The sequence below is a fragment of the Camelus dromedarius genome, chromosome 4, assembly GCF_036321535.1.
Source record: "Camelus dromedarius isolate mCamDro1 chromosome 4, mCamDro1.pat, whole genome shotgun sequence".
In the NCBI taxonomy this organism is placed as follows: Eukaryota; Metazoa; Chordata; class Mammalia; order Artiodactyla; family Camelidae; genus Camelus; species Camelus dromedarius.
Window position 1 is genome coordinate 24,224,754 of NC_087439.1, and position 24,931 is coordinate 24,249,684.

Genomic DNA, 24,931 nt, shown 5'->3' on the forward strand with positions numbered 1-24,931 from the left:
ATTTGTTGTTTCACCCTGGTCACTGGAGTGAGACCTCTTAAAGGTGGACTGTGATTTACCCGAATGTGCTAAACACAGAAGCAGAAGGCTTAGTTAACATTAATGGGGGTAAGTAAAGTGTGCCTCTTTAAGGGCTAAAAAAGCTAATATGCAATCCAGCAAATTTCTAACACAAAAGGTTTAATGTGGCTTTGATGTTATTTATAAGAGGGATGCCCAGTCTACCAGACAGTTTAGAATAGATATTAATGAAGAGTTTAAATAGCCCAAGTCAGGAAACTGCAGACATAGGATTTGCAGGCAGGAGCAGTTCCAGCATTTAATACTGGTGTCTTAAACAGCAACATATATGAATATTCACTATTTCCATCATGTAAACCCCACCAAAGTGCATCACTCCATTGTGGACAGGGAAATGTTTTTTCATTAGTGTTCAGATAAAGACTTAGGTCATGCCATTCCTAAACATTAACATACAAGACTCCTTTTGCTTCTCTTCCCAGACAGTGCTCTTTCATTTTTCTTTTTAATCTATTATAAGGAAAAAGAGGAAACAATTTTCTTTTGTTTCTTACTTCTGTGATTATAGGATACTTGCCAAAGTTGTGGCTAGCTAAAAAGGCAGACATAAAAATTGCTACTAAAAATATAAGCCTTCTGTTTAGCAGAGATTTTGAGAAATATTATGAGACTATAGGACTTGCCCATGTTTACTTCAAATCAAGCTTATAGTTAGGTTTGAGGCTTTGTTTGTATAAATTGTCCTGAAGTGGATCCTGATATTTAATTAAAATGACACTAAATCACATTGAATTGATAAGACTTGGCATCTCAAACAAAGGTAATTGCCCGTATTGGTTTTGTGCAAAAATAGCACTGCTTGGAAAATGTGCAGCCAACACAGACTGTCAACTCCACTTATAGATCAATATGTGAAAACCATTGATCAGGCAGGCATGTATAACAGTAACACTTTGCATTTATTTGTTGTTTTTATACCACATTAAGGCTTACAGGATTATAGGCTTCCTAAATATTTTGACTTCCTCATAAATATATGATCTGTTGCATGTTAATTAAATGAGAGTCTGCAGCCATTTCTAAAATTGTTTTTAGTTTGATGATTTCCTTTTATTGCTGTGGATCATATGATCTGAAAATGGATTAGTTTCTTTCTGCATAAAGATTATTAAAGCTTATTTTAATGTGTCCTATTTACTGTAAGATGTGGCTGCCTTTTTGCTTTGAAAAATATAGATACAGACAATTATTTTCTGTTAGTGAGTGGCTGATCTTTTTATTAACTGGGCATTCTCAGTGCTCAGGGTAGAATTATTTCTTGACATATTTTGGACACCCTGTAGATAACGGGTCTTCTTGATTTCTCCTGATAGAATTTGTTTTCTTTCTTTTTTATCTAGCTCTGTACTACAGGCATCTGATCAAACATTATGTAGAAAATAAACTGATCAACTCAATTAAATTCTAGACACACACAAATATAATTTGAATTCTGTTTTTCTCATTCGAGAACAAGCCTCATGAACTGCTCTTATACACCGCCTTCTGCAGTTAAATCTTTCTTATCTCATCAGTGTAAGGACAGTGTTTTGTTCCTAATCTTTATTGAACTATTGTGGATGACATTTGTAAGCCATTTTGGTTTATAAGGAAAAGCTGGAGGACAGTGAAGTGAGACTCTCCATAGATCCAAACCTCAGATATGACTACGCAATAATGTGTCTTCCACTGCAATTTTCTTTGCCACTGAGAGGTCAATTTTGTTGAGAAATCTTTTTATATCTTCTATATACATTAGGAGTACTGCTTTCAAGACAATACTTAGTTTTATATATGGTATTAAAACAATAAAAGAAACACAATTTCAGAAATAGAAAAGAAAAAAAACCAAGAAAGAAAGGAATCATGAAATTCAAGGGTTACCTAAGGTAATTAGTCTGCTGTAGAGCAGAAGAAAACAGTTATTAGCTAGATTTTTGGCTTTTGTGTAAAATGCCCTGGGTTAGGGGGTGGGGGAAGAATCACTAGAGATTTCTTTCCTTGTCCTTGCCATCCCATGTCATCTCATGCTGTGAAAATCTTTAACTCTGTTTACCTAACACAAATTGGACTTGCCAAAGGTTCAGGAAGTTTTCATGCATCGGCAGTGTGGAGCCTGTACTTCAAAGAATGAGCCGGGGCTCTTGAGTTCACGTCCATGGTTGCGTCCTTTCCATTTTAACTTGAGCATAGCTAAATTTGTTTATAATCTCCTACTGATTGAACATGGCGCTGAATGTACATGAGATACATTTGTTTTAAAGTTAGTCCTCTGATTACTAATTTGAATCCAAAACTCTAACCTTGTTAGCATCTGGACTTATTTCCATAATAACAACCCCTTCAGAACCTACAAAGTAATGAATAATTGACAACAAATGAAATGTTTTGATAGTTGTCGGCACAAAGCATGTTTAATGTTTTGTGTTGCTTCCTAGCTAATTATGTAGATGACACATTTGTCAGACCTTGACTGCCATTAGAAACGTGTTTCCAGAGGGGAGAAAAACAGGCTATTCATAGAGTAATTAACTAGAATGCTCAATGACCTGTGAGAGATTCAAATCGCTGCCAGTTCAGACATTGTTTTGTTACAGAAGCAGAGGGGTAATTAAAATTCCAAATTACAGTCCTATGATGGAGCATTTGTTTGTTGACAGTATACTCTTACTCTAGTTTGTTAATTCTTTTTTAAATTGCTTCTAATCCATTTTATAGCTTTAGGAGTTCCGTCTTTGAATTTACTGACAACTAATATTATGGTAAATTGTACTTCAGTGGAGTGCTGTGTGTCTCACAGTTTCAAGGGAGCACAAGGTGGGCGGGATAAAAATAGCTCCTTCCCTAAGCTGACATATCAGGTGCTGTCAGTGGGAATGCCACTAACGTGGAACATCTTGTTAAAAACTGCTTTTCCAATTCTGGATTAAGGGAAGATGTCCTGGTAGAAAATACAGAGATAAAAAGGAAGGCAACAATGAACATCTAAAAGGGAGGGGAAAAAAACCCTAATCTCCTAATAGGAAATGACTGATTAAGGTGTTCTTAAGGAGGAGAAGAGAGGAATTAGGGCTGAAGATGATCTGGGGAAAGGTGCTGTGTTCAACACAGAAGATGCAAGAGTCTGTAGGAACGCTTTCATAGATCATTCAAAAAAGGGCATTTTTATAGCAATACCTTCCATCTCAGGTCAGTAACAAATTGTAGGATGATGGGTGTAACCTATGAATTTTTTCAAGGCATTATTGGTATAGTTTACAAATCTGTAAGGCTAACATTATATTAGTCTAAAAAATTCAGCTCAAGAGAAATACTTATTTAGGTTGCTGAAAGTGAGAATATAGTTTTCTTAAAAAGATTTGACAGAAGTCACACGGTGTTTGATGTAGGCGAGCTGACAGAGGCATCCAGTGAGCGTTGATTATCCCCAAGTCACTGTCAGCTAGGATTGATTTTCACTTTCTCCGTTTATGTAACGGTTCCTGTAATACAGCTGACCCCGAATCACGTTACCTTGTCATTTCTCTGCATGGATCAAGAAGAGATGAGCTGAAAATAGCTAGACACTGACCTTGAACTTGCCAGAAAAGTGAGAAGTGACAGTGGGGTTTTTCTGTAGTTCACGTACAAAGATAAAGGCGAACTGTTCCTCTGTTGAGTTCGCTGTAGCAGCACAAGGGGGCAGAGCAGTACTAGAGATTACAGGTGAAATAGCTTTTGCTCCAGCGTGTAAAGCCTCTGAAAAACCAAATCGAGCCAGGGGTCTCATTTTTACATCTTAGTGTAGACATAAAGGAGAATTACTGATGAATCAAAATCTGGGGTCCCCTGATGTTCATAATCAGTAATCTAAAAGTGTACATTCTAATTAAAAAAGGTTACCTAATACTCTGTGTGGCAGCTACTATGCTTTTCCACTAAATCATTTGCAGCCTCTCTTATTTAATTCATGTAATACTCTTCACCCTGAAAATAACTTTGGAACCATAGTCACTACTATTAAGAGAATTTTATGGCAGATTCCTAAGGTGATATGTGTCATTTCAGGTACAATTGTATCAGAACCTGGCAAGTTTTTATACTATTAAGGATAAAAACCCCACAGTTAAAACTGGACAGTATTATATGGTGATGTACACACACAAAGTGGTAAAATACACGCTGATAAATAATGTTTTCCATTTGATTTACGTTTTTCTATACCTTGCACATCTTCCCATTTTAATACTTGCCTCAGTTTTCAGAAATTTCCTTTGATAGATCATCATTATAACCTCGATTAATCTAAAACACAGTATGTTGAACATTGTCCTTTGATTGCTAGCACTTAGTTAAGCGAAATCATCATTGTACTGATGTGAAGTGTTTCTCATAAATGACACTCACAGAACTTGCCAAGTGAAGCAGAGAAGTGAAGCAGGTTGAGAACTAGAAGAACAAATACTGACTTGAGCATCTTTCCATGTGTGGTGGTACAATAACATTGCAGACCTCTACAGTAACAAAATCCCTTCTTGGATATACTGGATTCTTTCTGTGAGTGTATGCACACACACACACACACACATCTATTTTACACATATACGTATATAGTAAATAATATATATATATATATACACATACATACATATATACATCTTTCACTTCAGAGAAAGATATATATATTTTATACATTTGAGCTTATTTTTATATTCTAAGAAAAATAGCCACATACATATATTTACAAGCTGAAATGCCAAGATTGCTTCAATACTTTTCTCTCCATAGGTTTAACTCAGGACAAACTGACAATGTTAAGATCTGAGAAATGAGTAGAACTCCAGTATGTTTCAAGGATGGAATAAATAGGAGATCATTTTATTGCCAGAAATGAGGTTGAAAATATTCAAAGTGTTATCACAGAAATCTATAATACCTACGTTCTGGCTTCACATGGAAGAAAATAGCTTGTGCTTCAGGCATAAGATCCCCAACATAGGTTTTGGGGTGTGTGTGTGTGTGTGTGTGTGTGTGTGTGTGTGTGTGTGTTTAGCAGGGGTGGGGATGGGTTGGTGTCTAAAACTGATGTCTTTGAAGGCAATCCTGAAGAACAGTTGCATTTCTTTAGAGTCACACAATCTACTTTGCATTCCTGCTCCTCGGAGTGTGCAGAAGACCTCTTGCGTGCCCTCCCCCAGGTGGTAGGAAACCTATCCCTAAATGGTTGATTAGCTTCTGCTTCTGAGGTAAAGGCAAACATAAAGGTGTCGGCTGCTAAACCACTTCCCCAGAGTTGTTATTCTTCCTCCTTCAGTGTGTAAGGCTTTTAATAAGGGACTCTAGTCCCTCATGTGTTCAGATTCGGTTTATTGTTACCATCTGTTTAATTACCCTCTCAGGTTTGTGTTGGGAAGCATGAAAGTATTTTATCCAGCCTTTGATTCCCTGCGTTCCTAAAGAGATGTGGGTAAAGTACATGTCAGTTTTCAAAAAGCATATTAAAAACTGATAAGCAGAACCATCTCCAAACAATACCATGTAAGAAAAAGGCATTATTTTTTTTATATGAATGTGTGTTGCAAGAAATTAGCAAATGTACAGCGATGTGGCATTCTCTTCCCAAAATGATACCATCTTCTTTACGTGCACTCTTATAAGCTTCTCCTTTGAGATGATGGATTTTTATGATTCCCATTCACTTTGAATGTACTGGCAATAAGTTTATTGGGGAAGAGATATGGGATTTGAGTTGTAACAGGATGTACGGTTGTCATATGTCAAGCAAGTTTAAGGATATGCTAAAGTGGAAGATAAATCATGTACTCCAAAAGTGAAGATAGAATCTTTGGGGAGGGTGAAAAAACCCAGAGGAAATTCAGTTACTGTATTTTCTTCTCTTTCTCCTCCTTGTTATTATTACATTCTATCTTTTTTTTCCCCTGAAGAAGCACCAGCATGTTGTTTCTGGTGGCCACTGTAATCACCATGATATGGTGCATTTTTCCACATGTAAATGCCTTTGATAACAAAATTACACTGACTGACACAGACCTCTCACTCATTTATGTCCAAATTATTTTATACGCCAGCAATGTGGGTGAAATGAAACATAACATAAAATGAAACAAAACCAAACTCTGGTGTTTTAAGTAGCAAAATGTTGTAGAAGTCTGGCTCTGAAAACCAAAAGGAAATAAATCAGGTGATTAAACTTCCTAAATAAAACAAAAAAAGTCAAATGGCTACTAAGATTTCATTTTTATTTATCCCTTAGGAGATAATTTCAGTAAGTGATTTTTTTTCCCCTGAGATTCTGAGGTATTAGATTAAGAATGTGCTTGAAAGTGTTCAGAAATGGTAGTCTTGTTTTTATGTGACTGCCCTTCCACGATATCATAAGCCCAAACAACCATGGTACTATATTTTTTATCCTTCATGAAGAAACCAGGGCTGTTCTTGCCTCATAATCTTGTATTATTTCTGTGGAGGAGGAGGGATAGTGATGACACTAACTTTCCTCCACTACTTTTGGACACCTGACCTGCTTTCTTTCCCACAGGGTAAAAGGAAGCTGCAGTCTTCGTATTTCCAATGAGAAGGGACATGTGTCTCCTTGCATTGAATTGTCTTAGATCATATCATGTAGCACAAAGTGACCCAATATAGGAAGACAGGAAAACAAAGTGACAGTTTTGTTTGCTCAAATATAAACACCAACATCAAAACATGGGGGTAGATCCTAGAGGCCTGCTGCCAGGTTGCAGGAATTAAAACAGTAAAAGCTGATACTCTGTATTTAAATAAAATGTATTCAAGGCATAGTCTATAATTAGCAGGGAAAGGATAATGAACAAATAAGCTTAGCTCAGGTTAGACAAACTGAGTGTGACTACTACTGTTTTTAAAATCCACGAGAAAGTGAATCTGGCTGATACTTGATAATATATCACCCACTGTGGTCTTGCTTTATTGATCATAGCCTGACAATGGGTAACCTTTCATGGCAACTTCCTCTTTTACCATGAATTATTGACAATATTCATGCCAATAGCACATGATCAAATAGACAGGAATGAAGTTTACATTCCTGGATATGCTATCCTTAACCTCCATGCTTTTAATATCATAGTTAAAAAGGAAAAAGAAAAAGAAAAAGACAGGAAGTTAAAAAAGAAAACATTTTCTTACTTGTCTTGAAAATACTAACTAATTAGCTTTGACTTTCACACAGATTATTAATTTGACACATTTATAGTTCTCATCTACAACACATTTTGAGTATTAAAGCCCAAAATATAAGAGAATATTATAGTTGCTATTTTTACCCTGGCATCCTCTATCTTCTATAATGCAAATCCTAGAAAATGTTACTCTAATGGTGTGTCCTAGAGTCCCTGCATTAATAATTTCATGCTCAAGGAGTTGTCATCATCTCAGCTCTGCCTCTGTTTGTGGCCCTTTAAGAGTCCTCAAAATGGAAAGTGGGTGAGCAGGTCAACTACTTTCATCCATTCACTCATTAGTTCATTCTTTCATTCATTTGGCAGATATTTATTGGCACTTCCTGTGTGTCAGAGACAACTTTGAAAGGTGGGGACACAAAACAAAAAGATTCTCAGTCCTCTTGGAGTTTCCATTCAAGAGAGGTAGGATCCTTATCTTGAGCTAGCCCGGACTCAGCCCGTTTGCTTCCTAGATATCTTCATTGTCACCACCAGCGCCTCCTCACTCTCAATACTGGTACTAGCATCATGTACCTTACATTTTATCACTAATACTGTACAGTGTTTAAAGTTGGTCTGTGAAATAAGAGTCCTTTACTATCTCTTCTTGTATATGCATTCTGTGGGTTGTAAATATCAAACAGGACTTTATTTTTAAATTTGAAATTGTGGAACTCCCACCCGATTCTAGCCTACTTTAAACTCTCTTTTGCACACTTTGATGTATTTCCTATGTTTTTTTTTCCTTTGGCAAACACACATTACTAGAGTACTTTCTTTGGTAACAAGCCAGGTGTAAGTACCCTCATCTGGTTAAATTTATAATGCTTCTTTTATTCATCACCCATTCTTAGTCCTCCTTCCTTAGTCTTAATGAACTTATGATAAACATTTAGCTGGTGTTGAAATAATAATTTTTATGAATACGTATTAAAATGTTAGTATGTTTACTTGACATCTACGACTGTTCATCCTTTCAACATGAAAATTGAATACAGATCCAATGTAGACTTTTACAGAACATTCAAAATTTTCACCAGGTTCTTGACTTTTAAAAAAATGTTTATTGTGATCTTTGCCGTTGAGGTCTGGCAGAACATTGTCCGCCAGGTTCCCATGATTCATGGAATTCTGTGAGGTTGATCAGGAAAGGGATGACGTAATTTACAAACCCACCTAAGCAGTCCCTATCATTAGTGTTACCCTCATCAGTTTAAGAGGAGCATGCCATCGTGGTCCTTAAAACACATTGCCAGGATACTAATGTCTCATGCACTAAAACAAAGGTGATAACACTAACCACAAAGCAAAGATCAGAGAATGCAGGCTCAGTTGGCAATATGAGCTATTTTGAGGCTTACTCCATTCAGGAAAAAGAAAAAAAGGAAAAAAAAACTTTTTGAAGAATAATTTCATCAAATTGCATAGACAGATTGCATCAAAAGACAGTAACATCCACGTTTTGAAGTAAACCAGTTGGCCAGTTTAAAGATGTAGCTCCACCTAAGGCAAGGTGATTCTTAGATCTTTCTGAATACAGGCATATTTCCCTTTATTGTGCTTTATTTCACTTCACAGACATTTGCATTTTTTTTAAATGAATTGAAGGTTGGGGCAACCCTGAATCCAGCAAGTTTATTAGTGCCAGTTTTCCAACAACATTTGCTCATTTCATGTCTCTGTGTCACCTTTTGGTAATTCTTGTGATATTTAAAATTTTTTCCTTATAATGTTTCTTATGGTGATCTGTTACCAGTTATCCTTGATGTTACCATCTTAATTGTTTTAGCATTTTCTAGTAATCATATATCTTTAAATTAAGGTATGTACATTTTTTAGATGTAATGCTATTACACATATAATAGATTAAAATATAGTGTAAACATAACTTTTACGTATACTAGGAAACCAAAACTTCTATGTGACTAGCTTTATTGTGACATTAGCTTTATTGTGGTGGTCTGGAACTTCACCCACAACGTCTCCAAGGTATGCTTGTACTTGATCATCCACAAAATTGGTTCTATTGAGACCTCACAGTTTCTTATTTCTCTCATGTGTGCATAATTGGACAGCAGTCTTGTTCTGAGAATGAACAAGGAAACCCAGATTAGATTCTGGGTGCATTAAAGAGAACCGTTTTGCACCTTTTGATTGTCAATCTGAGCTTCTCTTTACTCATGCTGCCCTTTATAATTCTGAGTTCCCCACATCCTGCCTGACTGCATAGCCGAAACCAGTCTTGGAAGGTCTATGCTTTCCAGCACCACTAACATGTACCTAGAACTCTGATAGTTTCCTTTCACCTATGCTTTAAGGACTTGTTTAAGGACAGTATTGACTTTATATATACTAGTGACAAGAGGCTAATGGGTCTAAAGCAGAAAAAAAAGTGGCTGACCCAGTTTTGCCACAGGTATTTTTTTGGGAGATAATGTTTTTAAAATTTTGAATTTGAAAGCCTATAGTTGGAATAGCCTTGTCTTTGTCAATTTATGAAACCTGCTTAGCCCTGAAGACATTTCAGTTTGAAATCTTAAATGTTCAGTTTGAGAACATAATGTGGAAAGTCAGAAGATGACAATTGTTAGTTATCAATTTGAAAATTTAGAAGATGACAATTGTTAGTCATACATTTGGAAATGTAGTCCCTACCACATTTCACTGACAGTGTGAAAACATTCTGTTATATAGCTAAATATGAATTTTCTTATTCAGATTTTTTCATTTGGGATTAATTTCAATTTTAGACTCTTACACATTATTATAAATTAACAAACTACTTGCTGCCTTTTAGACAACACTAAAAAATAACTGTGATTATCTATGGAAATAGAGTTCTCTTGTCACCAAGTTATAAATATTCTGTTTATTCTGGTTTAACTATGATTTAACTTTTTTGGGTTTTGTTAAATATTTCTGAAAACTTGATGATAAGCTGCTTTGTATCTAAGTGAAACAGTGCACTTCTAAATATAAAAAAAGAATCACACCAGACCCTTGGAAATTAGAAATGATGCTAACTGCTCACAATATTATACAAAATCTTAATCAACTTAGGTTTGACTAATCATCTTACTATTTATCATCTACTTTACATTTTTACTGATGAAGCTTAATTTGAAGACTATTAAACTTTGTTAGAATTTTTATTTCTTTTTCAATTAACATGTAACATCTTGTAAGAAATGAAACACAAAAAATGAACTCCACAAACAGTCTCAACTTGGCTTCCTATAGCCAAAATTTATTTTTCTGGAGTATCGGTTTTACCAAATCATAAGCTATGCGCCTTCATGGAGAGAAGATAGGTTCACATGAGGAAGTAAAAAAGTCCTTTGAAATGAAGATCAAAGAGCTCTCAAAGATCTCTAGACCTTTGCATTTTGCATGTTGAATCTAACCTAAAAATGTGTTTTGTCTGGCCCAGAGAGTACTTTTTCCTTCTTGCTTTTTAATTGAGCTGACATTTTAACATTGTGAGCTTTCACAAAAATTTGTGTGTGTGACATCTCAAAATATCTGAAATTTTGGCATCCATAGGGCTGGCTTCTCAAAGAGCACACAATAACCAGGTAGAGGTAAGTAGATGTTGCCCTGTCTAGGTGGGGCAAGTGGCCTCTCATTCACAGCACTCTTCACTGGGTCCTGTTACCTACCTGACATCTGAGTTGGCAATGCCAGCTTTAGCATATCTATTCCAACCTTCTTTAAGTGCCCACTAAGGAAAAAAAATAAGCTGCATTATCATTCAGGTAGCTGCAAGACTCGTGTTTCCAACTGAATATAACTTTTCTAATTTTCCTCCTTCTAGGTGGGGATAAGGTTTGGAAATAGGAAGAGGTAGTTCATTTATATATATACATGTTATTTACATAAATGAAACTTTGGAAAACTTGATCCTCTGCTGATTCCCAGAGACACTAATTAGTGCCCCCGTGGCGCACAAATCTCCCATGACAAATCAGAGATGCAGTCATGGGAAGATGTGGCAAGCCTCTGTCCCTGAAGTGGTCCCTCCAGGTTCAGTCGGAGCTGTCAGGGCAAGTGTCATAGAGAGGTTGTAATGCTCTTGTTTGTTAGTTATGAGTTTGGTACATGTTCAGTATTTTGACCAGTAACATTTGACTCTAGCTGCGATTAGAATTACTTTTAGGCAATATAAACCAGGCGTAAATCATCCCCTCAAGCGCATCTACATAATGGTTACCTTCAGAGTAACTGCTTTGCCACTTCACGGGAGCAAACAGAAGTCTGGTAGTTATAAATGTGAACTAGTGTTGGGCAGACCTGGGAGAAATCCTGGCTCAGATTCTTACTTACTGTGTTACTGTGGGCAAATTTCTTGATGGTTTTTGGCCTCACTGTCCACATCTTTAAATGAGTATAATAAATACCAGTTACCTACGGACTGGTGAAGATTAAAGGAGATAATTTATATAAAGTGCTAAGTATAATACCTGGTGACATAAGAAGCATTCAAAAATTGCAGAAAATTACTGTTGTAATCATGCTATTCATTTGGGCAAGGTTCTACAGACCTGGCTCTGTAGCTTTGAACTGCCCTGTAGGCCCCTCTGCCATTTGACCAACACCTTTCAGCAAACCGGCTCCCAATACCCACCTGTACCCTGAAATATTTTGATTCAACCACTTTGAACTCTTACTCAATCTATTCTTGATTTATGTAAGCTTTTAATTCTTAGATAAATATTTTCTGATATCTGATACTGTTTTTACAATAATGCCTGCTGGCTTCCATCCTCAACTATGACTCAGAGTTTGTTCTTACATTACAGTAATACAAATGTTTACCATTTGGGAGCATCTACTATATATGTGGCACTGTGCTAAGTGCTGTAACAAAGAAGACTTGATTAAACCCTCACACCAAAAAATAAATGATGAAACTGAGACATGGCTTCAAGGATGACTGATACAAAGCCCTGCTCTGGCTGATCTGAGCCACAGTCTGTACTATATATCCTAAGCGCCAAAACCCTGTCCGGCTGTAGACCCCATGGCAACATTCTGCTACGTGCAGCCTGGCCCAGAGAGCAAGTGAGAAGTGGATATATACTCTTTTTATACCAGTTGAAATTCTATTCAACTTTAAAGAAGGAATTAAAACTCAGTCTCCTACCCAACATTTTCTCAACTGGTTTCCCCTCATCTGAACTCCTATAGCAATAATTTATTTGATCAACTATGTAATTATTCATTATACACAGCTTTAATATTATTTCTTCATGTTTTATTTTGAAAACTTACTATACTTCATTATTGTTGTTCAACTTTATATTTTCATATTATATATCCCCTACTAATGTGATAACTCCTAAAAGTCAGTTATTATATCTTCAACTGAACTTGACTGAAAATAAGCATTTAATTTTTTTAACTTAAAATACATTTAAAAAGTTTTCTATGGTTACCAGGGAGGAAGAGGGTGGGAAGGGATAAACTGGGAGTTGGAGATTTGCAGGTACTGACTATTATATATAGAATAGATAAACATCAAGTTTATACTGTACAGCACAGGAAACTATATTCAATGTCTTGTGGTAACCTATAATGATAAAGAATATGATAATGAATATATATGTATCTGACTGAAGTATTATGCTATAAACCAGAAATTGAAACAACATTGTAAACTGACTGTATTTCAATTAAAAAAAAAAACTTTTAAAAAGTTAAAAATATTATGTGGCTAGTAGTACCTAATGATGTCTCTTCCAATTTCTGAACAAAACATCTTTGTAACAAAGATATGTAATTTTTTTATCTGTACAGGAGTAAGAAAATATAAGAATCTAGGAATATCTTATAACCATACAAAGAAAAGGAGCTGAATTGAGAGCAGGAAAACCCCAATAATCCATCTGTGCTTCTAATCATGGACAGTGAAGTCATCGTTGCATTCGTTGAGGCTGAAATGGGTAGCTCATCTCTTTGACTCCCTGCCTTGTAATTCAGAAATTATGGCATGTGTGCCAACCAAAAACTAGGCAAGAATCCCTGAACTGCACAGGTGTTGTTTTATGAAACAACCAGAATTCTGTTGTTCCTTATCCTTTCCCCATGGTTTTATATCCACTCAGAGACTGAAACTCCCAGAAAACACCATTGTAGAGATAGCAGGGGACTGACAGTGGGATGAGGCATCATTGGAATTACAGCAACCACAAGTATGTTGCTAAAGGTGAGCTAGAGTTACCATGAGCACCAGTAGAAGAATAGGCTGGGATTTAATTTTTTATATATATGTAAAATTATATTTAATTATGTATATATGTATAATTAGTATATAATTATATACTACATATAATAATATATAATTAGTATATAGTATGTAATTATACATAATTAGTATTTGATTATAGGTATATATAATAAAATAATATATATAATTAGTCCATTACATCAGAGAAAAGGCAGGGAAAGCTAAAGATGTTCCCACCTATATCTAGCAGAACTATACTAAGGCAGTCTTGTTGACTAAAAATTTGATGAAGAATGGTGGTTACCAAACTGTTCCCAAGCTGTATCTAACTCCAAGAAGGGAATTCAGCCACCTGTCTGGATAATGAACTCAGTCAAGAAATAGTCACATGACCTTTGTAACCATTACAGATTGTATTTGACCCCATGGAGCAGAAAAGTGGATATATCGGCTTAAATAACTAATGGGCTTATTTTTGTGTGTAACAACAGTGCAGAGGTAATAACTACCAGGCAATTGTAGTGCTCGGCTACACAAAATATCAAAGACACAGGCTTTCTCTTTCCACTCACCCTGTTTAGAATGCAGTTTATTTCCTATTGCTGATCTTCTCGTGGCCAGCAGATGGCTGCTTTACCTTTAGCATTTCAAGTGCATTCCAGGCAGGAAAGAAGACATGCTAAGGGCAAAAGACCTGTGCAAACTGAACCCACTCTGTTTTAAATAGCTTCCATGGAAAACCCATCAGTGATTTCTACTTGCATCTTGTTCAGAACTGTATCACGTGTTCACATTTAGCTTCAAGGAAGACTGAGATGTGTAATTTTTGATCAAGAGACTTCTCTGTTGTGAACAAAATAATATCAGATAGAGATAAGGGCTAATAAAAGATCAGAGTTAAAGGTTACAGTGAATTAAGAGTGAGGTGGGATTGGGGATGTCCCTTAGAGCATGCAGGGCTTTGTATGTACAAGGAGTTTAGATTTTATTATTTGATGCACAATCAGAGACCACTAAAGGATTTTAACAAGTCTCCCTGCTTGGTGGAGAATAGATTAGGAAAGGAAGAAAGAAAATGGGGGTGCTATTAAGGAGTTCAAACTATTCTTGATCCAATAAATCATGGTAACTTGTGCTAGACTGGAGACAGAAAACAAGGAATTTTTAAGCATAGACTTGAAAAGACTTGTGGATGGAGGGAAGGTAGGTGGAAAGGAAGTGGGAAGGCTTCCAGGTGTTTAAATAGAGAAACTGGATTGATGATAGTGCCAATTGCTGAGATGGGAAGAACCAAAAATGGTACAGATTTGACAAGGTAAGATGTCAAGCGGTCGGATTTGTTTGTGGGAAGTTTGAGATTTCAGTGACAGGTCAAAGTCAAAGTGTCAAGGGGACAATGAATTATGTGAATTTGGAGCTCAGAGACTAGACATAACCTGGTGATATAATTTTGATGCCTACAACCAACAGATGATATTTAATGCCACAGAAATAACCAAGAGCCCATCTGGATAAAGCATAGACATAAAAGAGGGTTTAAACTTGCAGGGTAAGCCTGCAGAGAAGTTGGAGTGACTGGGAAAGTGAGCATAAACCAAGAGATATCCATGAATTTCAAGACATAAGGGGTGCCTGAGAATATTCAAATCAAAAAAATATATATATTTCACAGAAATGCCTGTATATTCAGTTTATTTGAAGGCAGATATTTCATAGGATTTGGAAATGAGGCAGAACTAGTGGATCTAATTGTTTGTATTACAACCTAAAGATACAGTAAGAACAGAGAGGTTATTTGATTCATGTATGAGTATTTTAACATAGTTTATGTTAAATATGTTAATATACATGCATAAATAAGTACTGTTTATTTATATACATTTGAATGTATGCTGTAATAAAATCTAAGCAGTATTAGATATCTTTATATGTCTTAAATGTTATTTTTCTTCTGCTGATAGAGAAAAACTCAAAATTTATTTTCCACTTTTAACTTTCCCATAAAAGGTGTGGATTCTGGTTCAAGAGAAGCAATCTCTCAGTGCAACATCACAAGGAATAGGAAAAAGTCAAAATGTCTGGAAAATGATAACTGGTTTCAACATGTATAATAAATGTTCAAAGATAGAATCAAAGGGCAAACATCAAGGTAAAGATAAAGAATAAACTACACACAGATAATAAAGATAATTCACGAAACTAAAAAAAAAAAAATTCTAATTTTATCTTGAGTAAATTGAGTGGATATTTTTGAACTTTGTTTTTCATTTACAGTTTGCCCCGGGATAAAGTGATAAGCTCTATTAATCAGCAAAGGTTAATGGAATATTATTTCTTTGTAGATTGATAACAGCTCTGGACTAAGTTGTTTGTAACTTCTGTCCAAGTGGACTATTGTACTTCAGCTGCAAATCACATGAAAATGTCAACCGTGTGTTTGATTTTACCCACTTAAGGAAAAAAATCCCACAAGGAACATTATAAGATAATAGAATGTGTAAAATTAATCGTTTTTCAAGGGATCTTTTCCAATTTTATTCTCCTTGGTTGAATTCCCTTCCGAATTTGGCCCTCAGATATGCGTTTTCTTTTGGGGAGATTTGTTTGTGGTAATGGTAATAGAGCCCGCTTTGAGTCAAGTCTCATTTATCAAACAATTCCCTCTCACCCAAAAATTCCCAGAATAGTCACTACTAGCAATTCTCCTTTATTTGTGCCCTCCATTTGTACCTGGTGAATTCTATATTATATTAATTCATAAAACCAGCTCTGCCAGACTCCCTATGGTTACAATTATTAAGGCTGTAACTGAAATATCTCTCATATTGATCTGCAACCAGAAGTTCTTGTCCTGAAGCTTTTGTTTCACATTAAGACAGTAATGATCACTTCCACCAAATGAGCAGCTTAATGGTCACAGAAAGCTGAATGAAAAGACTTTGATCATCACCTTTGAGAGCACCGTATCCCAATATCTTTTCCTTCTATAATTGGCAAACATTAATGAAGCTTTCAGTTTAAACAAACAAATAAAATAATTTAAAGAAACTTTTTTTTTTACAAAAGTCATCTCCTTTTTTGTTTGTTTTTGCTAAGTATTTTTAGCCCTACACACACTTGTTTGGTTTCCAGGTCACACAGAGACTGTTTGCCAATGGCTTATTTTTAATACTCTAAATTTTAACAGTGTTTTCATTTTCTTTCTATAGGAACTGAGATGTTATAAATCCAGTTGAAAGGATAGAAATTAGGAAGCAGTCTAGACTGCCTATTTGATTTATTTGTTAAGAGAATTGGTATAGATTAGTCAGTGTAGCCTCCCCCATGTCTGGAGGGACAGAGGAACTATTTGATGATTCTTTCATATTCACATTTCCTCCTAGAAAAAGTAGAATAATGACTCTATAATGAAGCTCTTATACAAACATAATGTATCCCGAAAAAATATTAACAATATTTTTGTAATTGATCAAATGGGAAAAAAAACTCTCTAGATATTAATTGGACATATTAACGTTATTCACTCCACTGTTAAAAAAGGTAACAATACTGTGGAGACTTTTCATATCCAAGTTTTAAATCAACTTCATATTGTGGACTATTAATTTTCCCTAGAAACCTGCAGATGCGTAATTTAAAAACAGACACTCTATAGTGGTGGACTTATGCATATGTTTAAAGAAAACTAGAGCGGGTTAAAAACATCAAGCCTGAATTTTTATGGGTCATTAGATCTTTAGTGCATCTCATGGGCTCCAAAACCAATGAACTGAGAGCCTTGGGAAACTTCTAGTCTGACCCAAGTGGAAGAAATGAGGAAGAGCACAAGAATTACCAGTGTTCAATGCTATTAAAATCTTCACAGAAGACTAATTTGAAAATGTATTAACCACATAGTAAGTTAAGGCCTATCACAGATCAAAAGCTAAGTTTTGGGACAGGAAACAATTGTTGAAAGTAACTGGCTGATATTCAGGGAGGAAAGACTGGAGGAGAGAAGGCTGGGATGGAAAAAGACCTGATAGCCTTTTAAGGTCTGTGGTTGGCAGAGGTCCCTGTGATAATGATCTGCTTCCGTTGGTGTTTCTTCCCTTAGGAGACACATGCCTGAAAAATGAAGCTCTGATATCTCCATGGATATGGAGTAGGCTTCTGCACAGACAGAAGGAAAATCACTTTTATTCTCAGCCATAGACCTTGGGGGGAATAACGCTTTCTAAAGTCATCTTTAGAAGTCACTATAATTCTTTTATTCTTAAGGCTTCTTCCATAGACTTAGAAATCAGTACAATATTTTCATGGAGGCTTTCTTATCTATGGCAAACCTCCAGTATCTCTAGGGCTATGAAAGATGGTCATCTTTAAAACCAAACCTAATAACAGATGCAGTTTCAATTAAAAAAAAAAAAGGTCGAGTTCAAGTCATACAATCAGATATCTATTTTAACAACATAATATTATAATTGAATAGTATAACATATACAACACCTTAAATAAATTATTATTTTATAATACATTAAAAATAAAATACACATTACTATCTAGAGAGAACATTTTAATTGTTGGTAAGTTTCTAGGGAATCACTACACTATCAAGCTTGAACAAAACTGAGTTCCTATATTTTGAAAGGTTCTTCCATATCACCAACTGATCGTGTGAGAAAGAGAGATGACCTCATTCCCTTAAGAAAAATACTTCAGGATGCTTTTGTCACACAGTTTTAAATATTCACAAAGATTATTTTATATTGATGGAAAATGTTAAATGAGCAGTGATACAGGAAACTTTACATCTGTACAATATTCATCTATAAAATAATACATTTTTCTCAAAGTTTTATTTGCAGTTTTCAAAAACAATTATGGAAATTACTCAATGAGAAAATAAACCTATTGCTTTGTTAATTTATCTGCTATGCATCAATCAGGAATAAAAAGTCATTGATATTTATATGCAGAAACCAAACTATTAATAAGTTAATCATTGTATACCCAAAATGATCCTGGACTTTAGATAGCTGGTTAAAATTGATGATTTCTGAACAATGTTTGAGAACCTCTACCTAAGTCAAGAATTTGGCATCCAGGAAAGCAGATTGAGTGTCTGCTCCAGAGCACAGTAGAGATGCTCACCTACTCTGAGTAGGATTCCAAGATTAATCGTGTTGCAGTGTACTTATCTCCTGAATTATCAGTCTCCTTCCTAAGACTCTTAAGTTCTTAGAGGGTAAGGATTTTGTATTATTTTTGGAAGGAAAAAAAACCATGTTAAAAATGATAGCTATTGTTTGTACAAAGAGAACTACAAAGAAGTACTCAATTTTATGCATTCATGAACCCCATCAAGAGATGAGATCTCTTACGAATTTACTCTTAAGGTGGCAAAAAATGAAATTGAGAATTTATCAATTAGTTTGAAAGTTCTTGTTAAAATTTTAGATTTATTACAAACTGATACTGCCTAAATATTGTCTGGAGTGACTAGTAAGTGGTCATGATGACTAGATTGTAGAATTCATTATACTCAGAAAACCACTATTATGTCAAGTTCATTTTAGTGATTTGGAGTTGTTATAAACCTATAGACAGAATGTTTTGGCTGATATTTTTCTCTGACATTACGTTGAATTTTACTGTTACTGAGGGTATATTATACATCCTTAATAAGTCTGGAGGTTTATTTTCTGATATGAGATGCAGAATGTAACATAGATACACAATTTAGAATTGCTTAAGCCCTTAGTTCATTTTCTCAAATCTCCTCATTTCACAAATAGGTTAAATCATTGAGTAGCTCTCTAACTCAGTTGTGTTCAGCTGGTTTATGGCTAAGAAATTCCCCTGAAATTGCCACCAAATGTGATTTGGTGGATTAAGTATGTAGACAGACAATCTAGGTTCAGATCCTAGTTTAACAACTTATTAACTGGGGGTATTTTTCATGTTCCATAACCTCTTCGTTGTTCAGTTTCCTCACTAAAAATGCAATGACAACAGTGATTCCTCCCAAAGCATTGTTTTGAGAACCAAATGGCCTAATACACATAAAGCAATAAACTGTCACATGTGAAACTCCAGTAACTGTTATCTTCTCTTATTTGCAATCCACTGCTCTGTTCTTGTTATGGTTTATGATCCCCAAAATAATTACTTGAGAGTTCTTTGGATTGCTCGAGACTTAATAGTGATAATAATAACATTATTTATACCTTGGAAAGACCCTTGGGCTGATATGCAGAACTTCTAACTTCTGGTATTAGTCCTGTGCAAACTCTGGGTATCATTTTTCACAGGTTTAAAACTGGATAATTTGAACTAGATGATACATTATATTAAGTCCCAGATTTTGTATGGTTATGTTTAAGCTTGGACATTGGGCAAAGTAGATCTGACAACCTTAAATTAGCTGGAAATGCACTAAGTCTGGGCAGACCAAGTTGAGCAGAAGCATACCCCACCATAAGAGCATCAGTGCTTTAAACACATAGTCTCACTTAAATCTCTGTACCTGCAAGGTAGGTTTTAGTAATATGGTCACTAATAAGGTTACAGAGCAAAGATGAGGGCCTGAATAAGGATGCAAATCCCAGAGTGTAAAGATGATGTCATTTAAGAGCTTTTCCTGCCTTTTTTAGCTATTTAAAGTTTATGCTCACTTATCGTAATTTAAGTAGGTGCAATGAATGTATCAGCTTTAGTTTAATCTCACTAGTGTAAGAATTAGTCCCTTTACGTGGTTGTCACTACCAGTTGCCTTTGCTGATACTTCACAGGATTATCTTCATATCCTTTTATCTTTATCATTTTTATGGGCAAACCAAGTGTAGACATCCATTCAAGACCTAGAACAAGGATAGGTCCCTTTTCCTGGCTTCTGTTCTTTCATTCTGGAAAAATGCCATCCACCTGTGGTATTATTCAGTACTGCCTTTATTCACAGCCTGAAATTACCCATTCATTTTCTTTGACAATGATTTTGAAATCTCCAGAAACTGAAACCAAAATCCTAGAAGTTGGGTCTTTGGCTCACTTGGAATGGGAAGTGCTCTTCTGCTGCTATGCTAGGCTGAATGCAGTTATGAAGGAAAATTGCCACCATAATCTAGTGCAGTGATTGCAAAATTTGACTGATTACAAGAATCACCGGTAGACCTTTTAAAAAAAGATTCCTGAACTCAACCTAGATCTTAGGAATTAGAATCCAGCTTGTACTATTCACTAAGTGCCAAACCTTTAGGCTCCAAAGTTAAACAAACAAACCAAAAAACTAAGGGTACTCTCTATTGGCCAGCTTCTGCTTTGAAACTGAGCCTGTGAAACCAATTCACTGTTCAAAGTTAGCTTGCATTAAGAGGCTAGATATGTTCACCTTTTATTCTGCAGGTAAGGTTGCAACTCCCTCTAGGTTTTAGAAAATCTGCACATATTTCACCTATGTCTTAGGTAATCTATATTTTTTATATTTTCTATACCAAACATTTCCCTAAAGAGTGTGTGTATGTGTTTGAGAGAGACAGAGAGAGAGACAGAGAGGGATTTGAGAGAGAGAGACAAGAGAATATTGAATTATTGCAGAACCAACATAGCATCATCTATACAGCTTCATAAACCTTGTAGGGGCTTCTCTTCTCTCTTGCTGCTATTCACCAGAAAAACTCAACTTCTACTAGAATGGGAATAAATATATTTGCAGGGACTGTCTCTGGTAAGGCAAATGCTTGAGGATGAAAGAAAGCAATATTTTAGGCAATCTTGTAGTAGCTGGTTCAAACACTTGGTAGGAACAAGGTCACAAAGAATTTAAATGACATGGTATTCTGTAATAAGATATATGTCTATATGTAGCAGGGCCTGCACTAGACAGTAGGAATACTAAGTGTATAATCTAGACCCAGGGGATAGAATGAACTCAAGGGAGGCAGCCCTTAAACAACCAAATGTGGTTCAGGGCAGGCCTTCTCTGTCACAAGGAAGATCAGGGTACCAAAGGCTAGCTGGCAAGGATGGTAGATCGGTCTTATAGATTAGGTCAATAGTAGAGGCAGGTAAAGATCAGGAAGGGCCACAAGAGTTCTAAATTTGGACCTAGCGTTTAGGCCTGCGTTAGAAATTCAGGGTGATTCTACACCAACTCGGAGACTTGAGAGGCTCACTGACTATTCATCTTTCAAGACAGTGGGACAGAAAAGACTGACGTATTCTTGCTCCTGTTAGGAATGGTTCTGGAGCTAAGCTAAACCCATTAGAAGAGCTAGTCTTTAGAATGTAGGGTAAGCAAAGGTAGGAGAAAGTCAGCAGGGGTGTTGGGTGTTATCAATATTGTAACTTATTCATAACCAAATAAATTATTTATTTGTAACCAATTATGAATTATTGTCAGCTTTTAAAGGGGTCCATGTTATTAGAATTACAGATATTTAAGTTCTCTTTCAGACAGGAGGCGTGTTTCTTCTGTATAAAGGGAACACTGATCAGTGAGGAAAATTGGAAAGACTACCATATGTCTTTGTTCTAATATAAACATATAAAGATATCTTTGAAAAATAAACCATGTATTAAAGTATCAAAAAAGGATCAGATAGGAAATAGAAGCACACCAATGGGAAATAGAGGTGTATAGCAACTGAAAGAGTCACACAGTTCCAATGTGAGTGTGAGAATAGGACACTATTTAAAACACTCTATAGATTCCTCTGCTTTGGGTTGTCTGTTTTTTAGGCTAAAGATAAAATGCTGTCATGTCATAAGTTTGTTACGGTAAGCAAAATTGACCAAAAGAAATAGACACTGTCCTTAAATTGAAGTTTAAAGTTGGAACCACATAAAAAGGTAGTCTTTATAAATCATCGAGTTGGCATAGCAGGGTCAAAGACAGGAATGTAATATTAGGCAAGCCAGAAGCTTCTCCGTTGTGATTGCCCTTGCTCTTCAGAGCTCTTTCCTTATCTTTGACTAGTAGCCCATGGCAGTCCACTGCAACTAAAGAGGTCAGCATTCCAGCAGCCCAAGTCTCATGAAAAATGGACAGAAACATGTAACCTGAAATGACACAGCCGCTGATGCAGCTTGTTGCTCCGTTAGCTTATATTTTGAAGTATATCATGTGAGCTGAATTGCAAAGAATAGCATTCGACAGGGTGAAGGGTTGCACACACTAAAGCGAAGGCAAGATTCTTGGGGAGGGAAAAGTCTGAAGGACAAGTGCCTTTAGCACCAACTGAAAGTCTATCTGTATAAATATGACCTCAAAAAATTGGACAGCGTTTCATAGCCAATTGAGGGATAGCAAACTGGACAAACTTATTTGGTTGTGTTGCTTACTTAGGAATATTCTCTGATGACTTTGATTTGGATAAAGCAGGACTGTTTTCTTTATCCATATTTCCATCTATATCTGGGACAGCACATTCCAGTGAAAAGAAAGCTGCAGGTTTTACCCTATGTGGTCTCAAGGAATCGTGAATCAGTATAGGATCTGATCTATTATCTAGTTTCTTAATTATCTCTGAGCCTCAGTTTAGAAATCAAGGATACCAATTTAAGAGGCTGATTTTTGTAGATCAAATGACATTTGAAATGTAAGTAAAAAATAAATGTTTATTATAGTAATAATCCTACCTGGTCTATGCTGGACTCAATACATTTTGCTCCTAGAAATAACCCAAGAAATACTCACTCAAACTGTAGCTCAATTTCCTTATTTTCCCGAGGGAGGTAATAATTTCCTGTATGTTGTACAATATGGCTGCTTTTATGAAATGAGCTAACTATATGAAATTATTTTGAGAAATAGTGAAATACTTTCATTGATACCTTAATATTCAACTTAACAACATTCGTTCCATGCCTGCTGTATACTAAGTACTGTGCTCTTCCTTGGGATTACTAGGATGAACTGCGTATAGTTGCTACTTTAAAATAAAATATATTTCTTCTCTTTTTAATTTATTTTATTTGTGTTGAAACTTTCTTTGCCCCATCTCTTTTAACTACTGACATAAATTGAAGCTCATATACTTCAAATATTTTCTGCGTTTTTCCTGGCTTTAAACTTTTGGTTCTGTCATTGATTTTTAATCTAGGATCAGGGTAGGAGCAGGTTGTTATCACATGGGAGGTTTTTTTTTTTTTTTCCCCCAAACTGCATTCCCCTCTAAGATTCTGCAGTATCTCCTAGGAATGCTATACAATGCCTGTAATCACTGCCTAGTAAGTAAGAGTTGTTACAAGTGTGTTTCCTTCAGGTATGCTTGGAGGTCCAAAAAGACTTGAGATTCTTTCTGGAGACATGTTCTTCCTTTATGGTTAAGATGAATTGGCCTTCTCTGACATGTACAGTAGATGCCCATTATTAATTGCTATTGTAGGAAATCTATTTGTCCTTTGCCAGTTATCATCAGAAAGGCTTCATAAATCATATGCAAGTGGTTTCTCCTAAGCAGAAATTTTAAATGACATTTCATAGAATGAAAAGAAAAAGTATCCTAAGTTTACAAGAAAGCTATGAAATATATACTAAATTTCTTCAACCTCATATTCAGTAGCTTCACCAAACCTTACAAGCACCACTTTATTCCTTTTTTCTTTCAACTGAGACTCCAAATTAACTTCCCATAGCTCCCTGCGATATGTTCTGTTCTCTGAGAAAAAACCCACCGAACTCCCATAAAGGATACTTAATAAATACTCTACATTTCTTCAGGAACTTTGCCATTAAGTTTCTGTCAAGCTTGTGGCAAAAATTTCAAAAATAATTCTCAACTCTTTTTTTTTTTCCTTCATTGCTGCTGATTTGGGTGTGTCTTTCCCTATGGTTACACGAGGAAAATCAAATTAGTGGTAGAGCCACAAATTACCAGGGAAGTTTGAGCATATGAAATAGGAAAAAGAACATATTTTCTTTGTTTATGATTAAACTTAGCAATCTGTTTAAATCATTTCTACTTACAAAGAGCAAGAATTTAACTTTTGCACCATAAAAGTTATTTTGAAAGATTACTATTGTTTTGTTTTAAAGTGTAGCTATGTACAGTTTTCACTTTAAGAGTTTATATTATAAAATTTGTCTATATTATAAAAAATTTCCTTTTAGCATATGACCTAAAATACTCCTTCTTAGGTTTGTTTTGAACTTACTTTATACACTATGATTGAAGATTTGTATTCCTCATTTTTGAACTGCCACTGATTTCAAATCCCTGTCCCCAAGCCAATATAATGACCATTCTATGTCCCTTTGTCTTCAAAGAATTCCCACTTGGTCCTATATTTTATTAGCCTTCACATTTCCCTTAAAATATCTCCTAAATGAACCACAGAGGATTCTCCCCTAAATGCTCAGGATCACAGTTTGGGAACGATTACTCCATGTGACTGATTTCTCCCCAAACAAACACTTTGATCATTTAAAAATGATGTCCCTTGCCGAGAGCACTAATGAGCT

At 35.5% G+C, this 24,931-nt stretch overlaps 1 protein-coding gene across 5 annotated transcripts in view; it reads left to right on the plus strand.

The window, feature by feature from the left end:
• ARHGAP15 (Rho GTPase activating protein 15) overlaps positions 1 to 24,931 on the plus strand; it is a 575,316-nt gene that overhangs the window by 30,776 nt on the left and 519,609 nt on the right. For 4 of the 5 annotated variants that reach the window (XM_064484735.1, XM_064484738.1, XM_064484737.1 and 1 more), the window contains exon 3: positions 7,587 to 7,685. The exons of the other annotated variant lie outside the window; for it this stretch is intronic. In XM_064484735.1, coding sequence (XP_064340805.1) covers positions 7,587 to 7,685 — 99 coding nt within the window. The remainder of the gene's footprint in view (positions 1 to 7,586; positions 7,686 to 24,931) is intronic. 5 annotated transcript variants of the gene reach the window in all.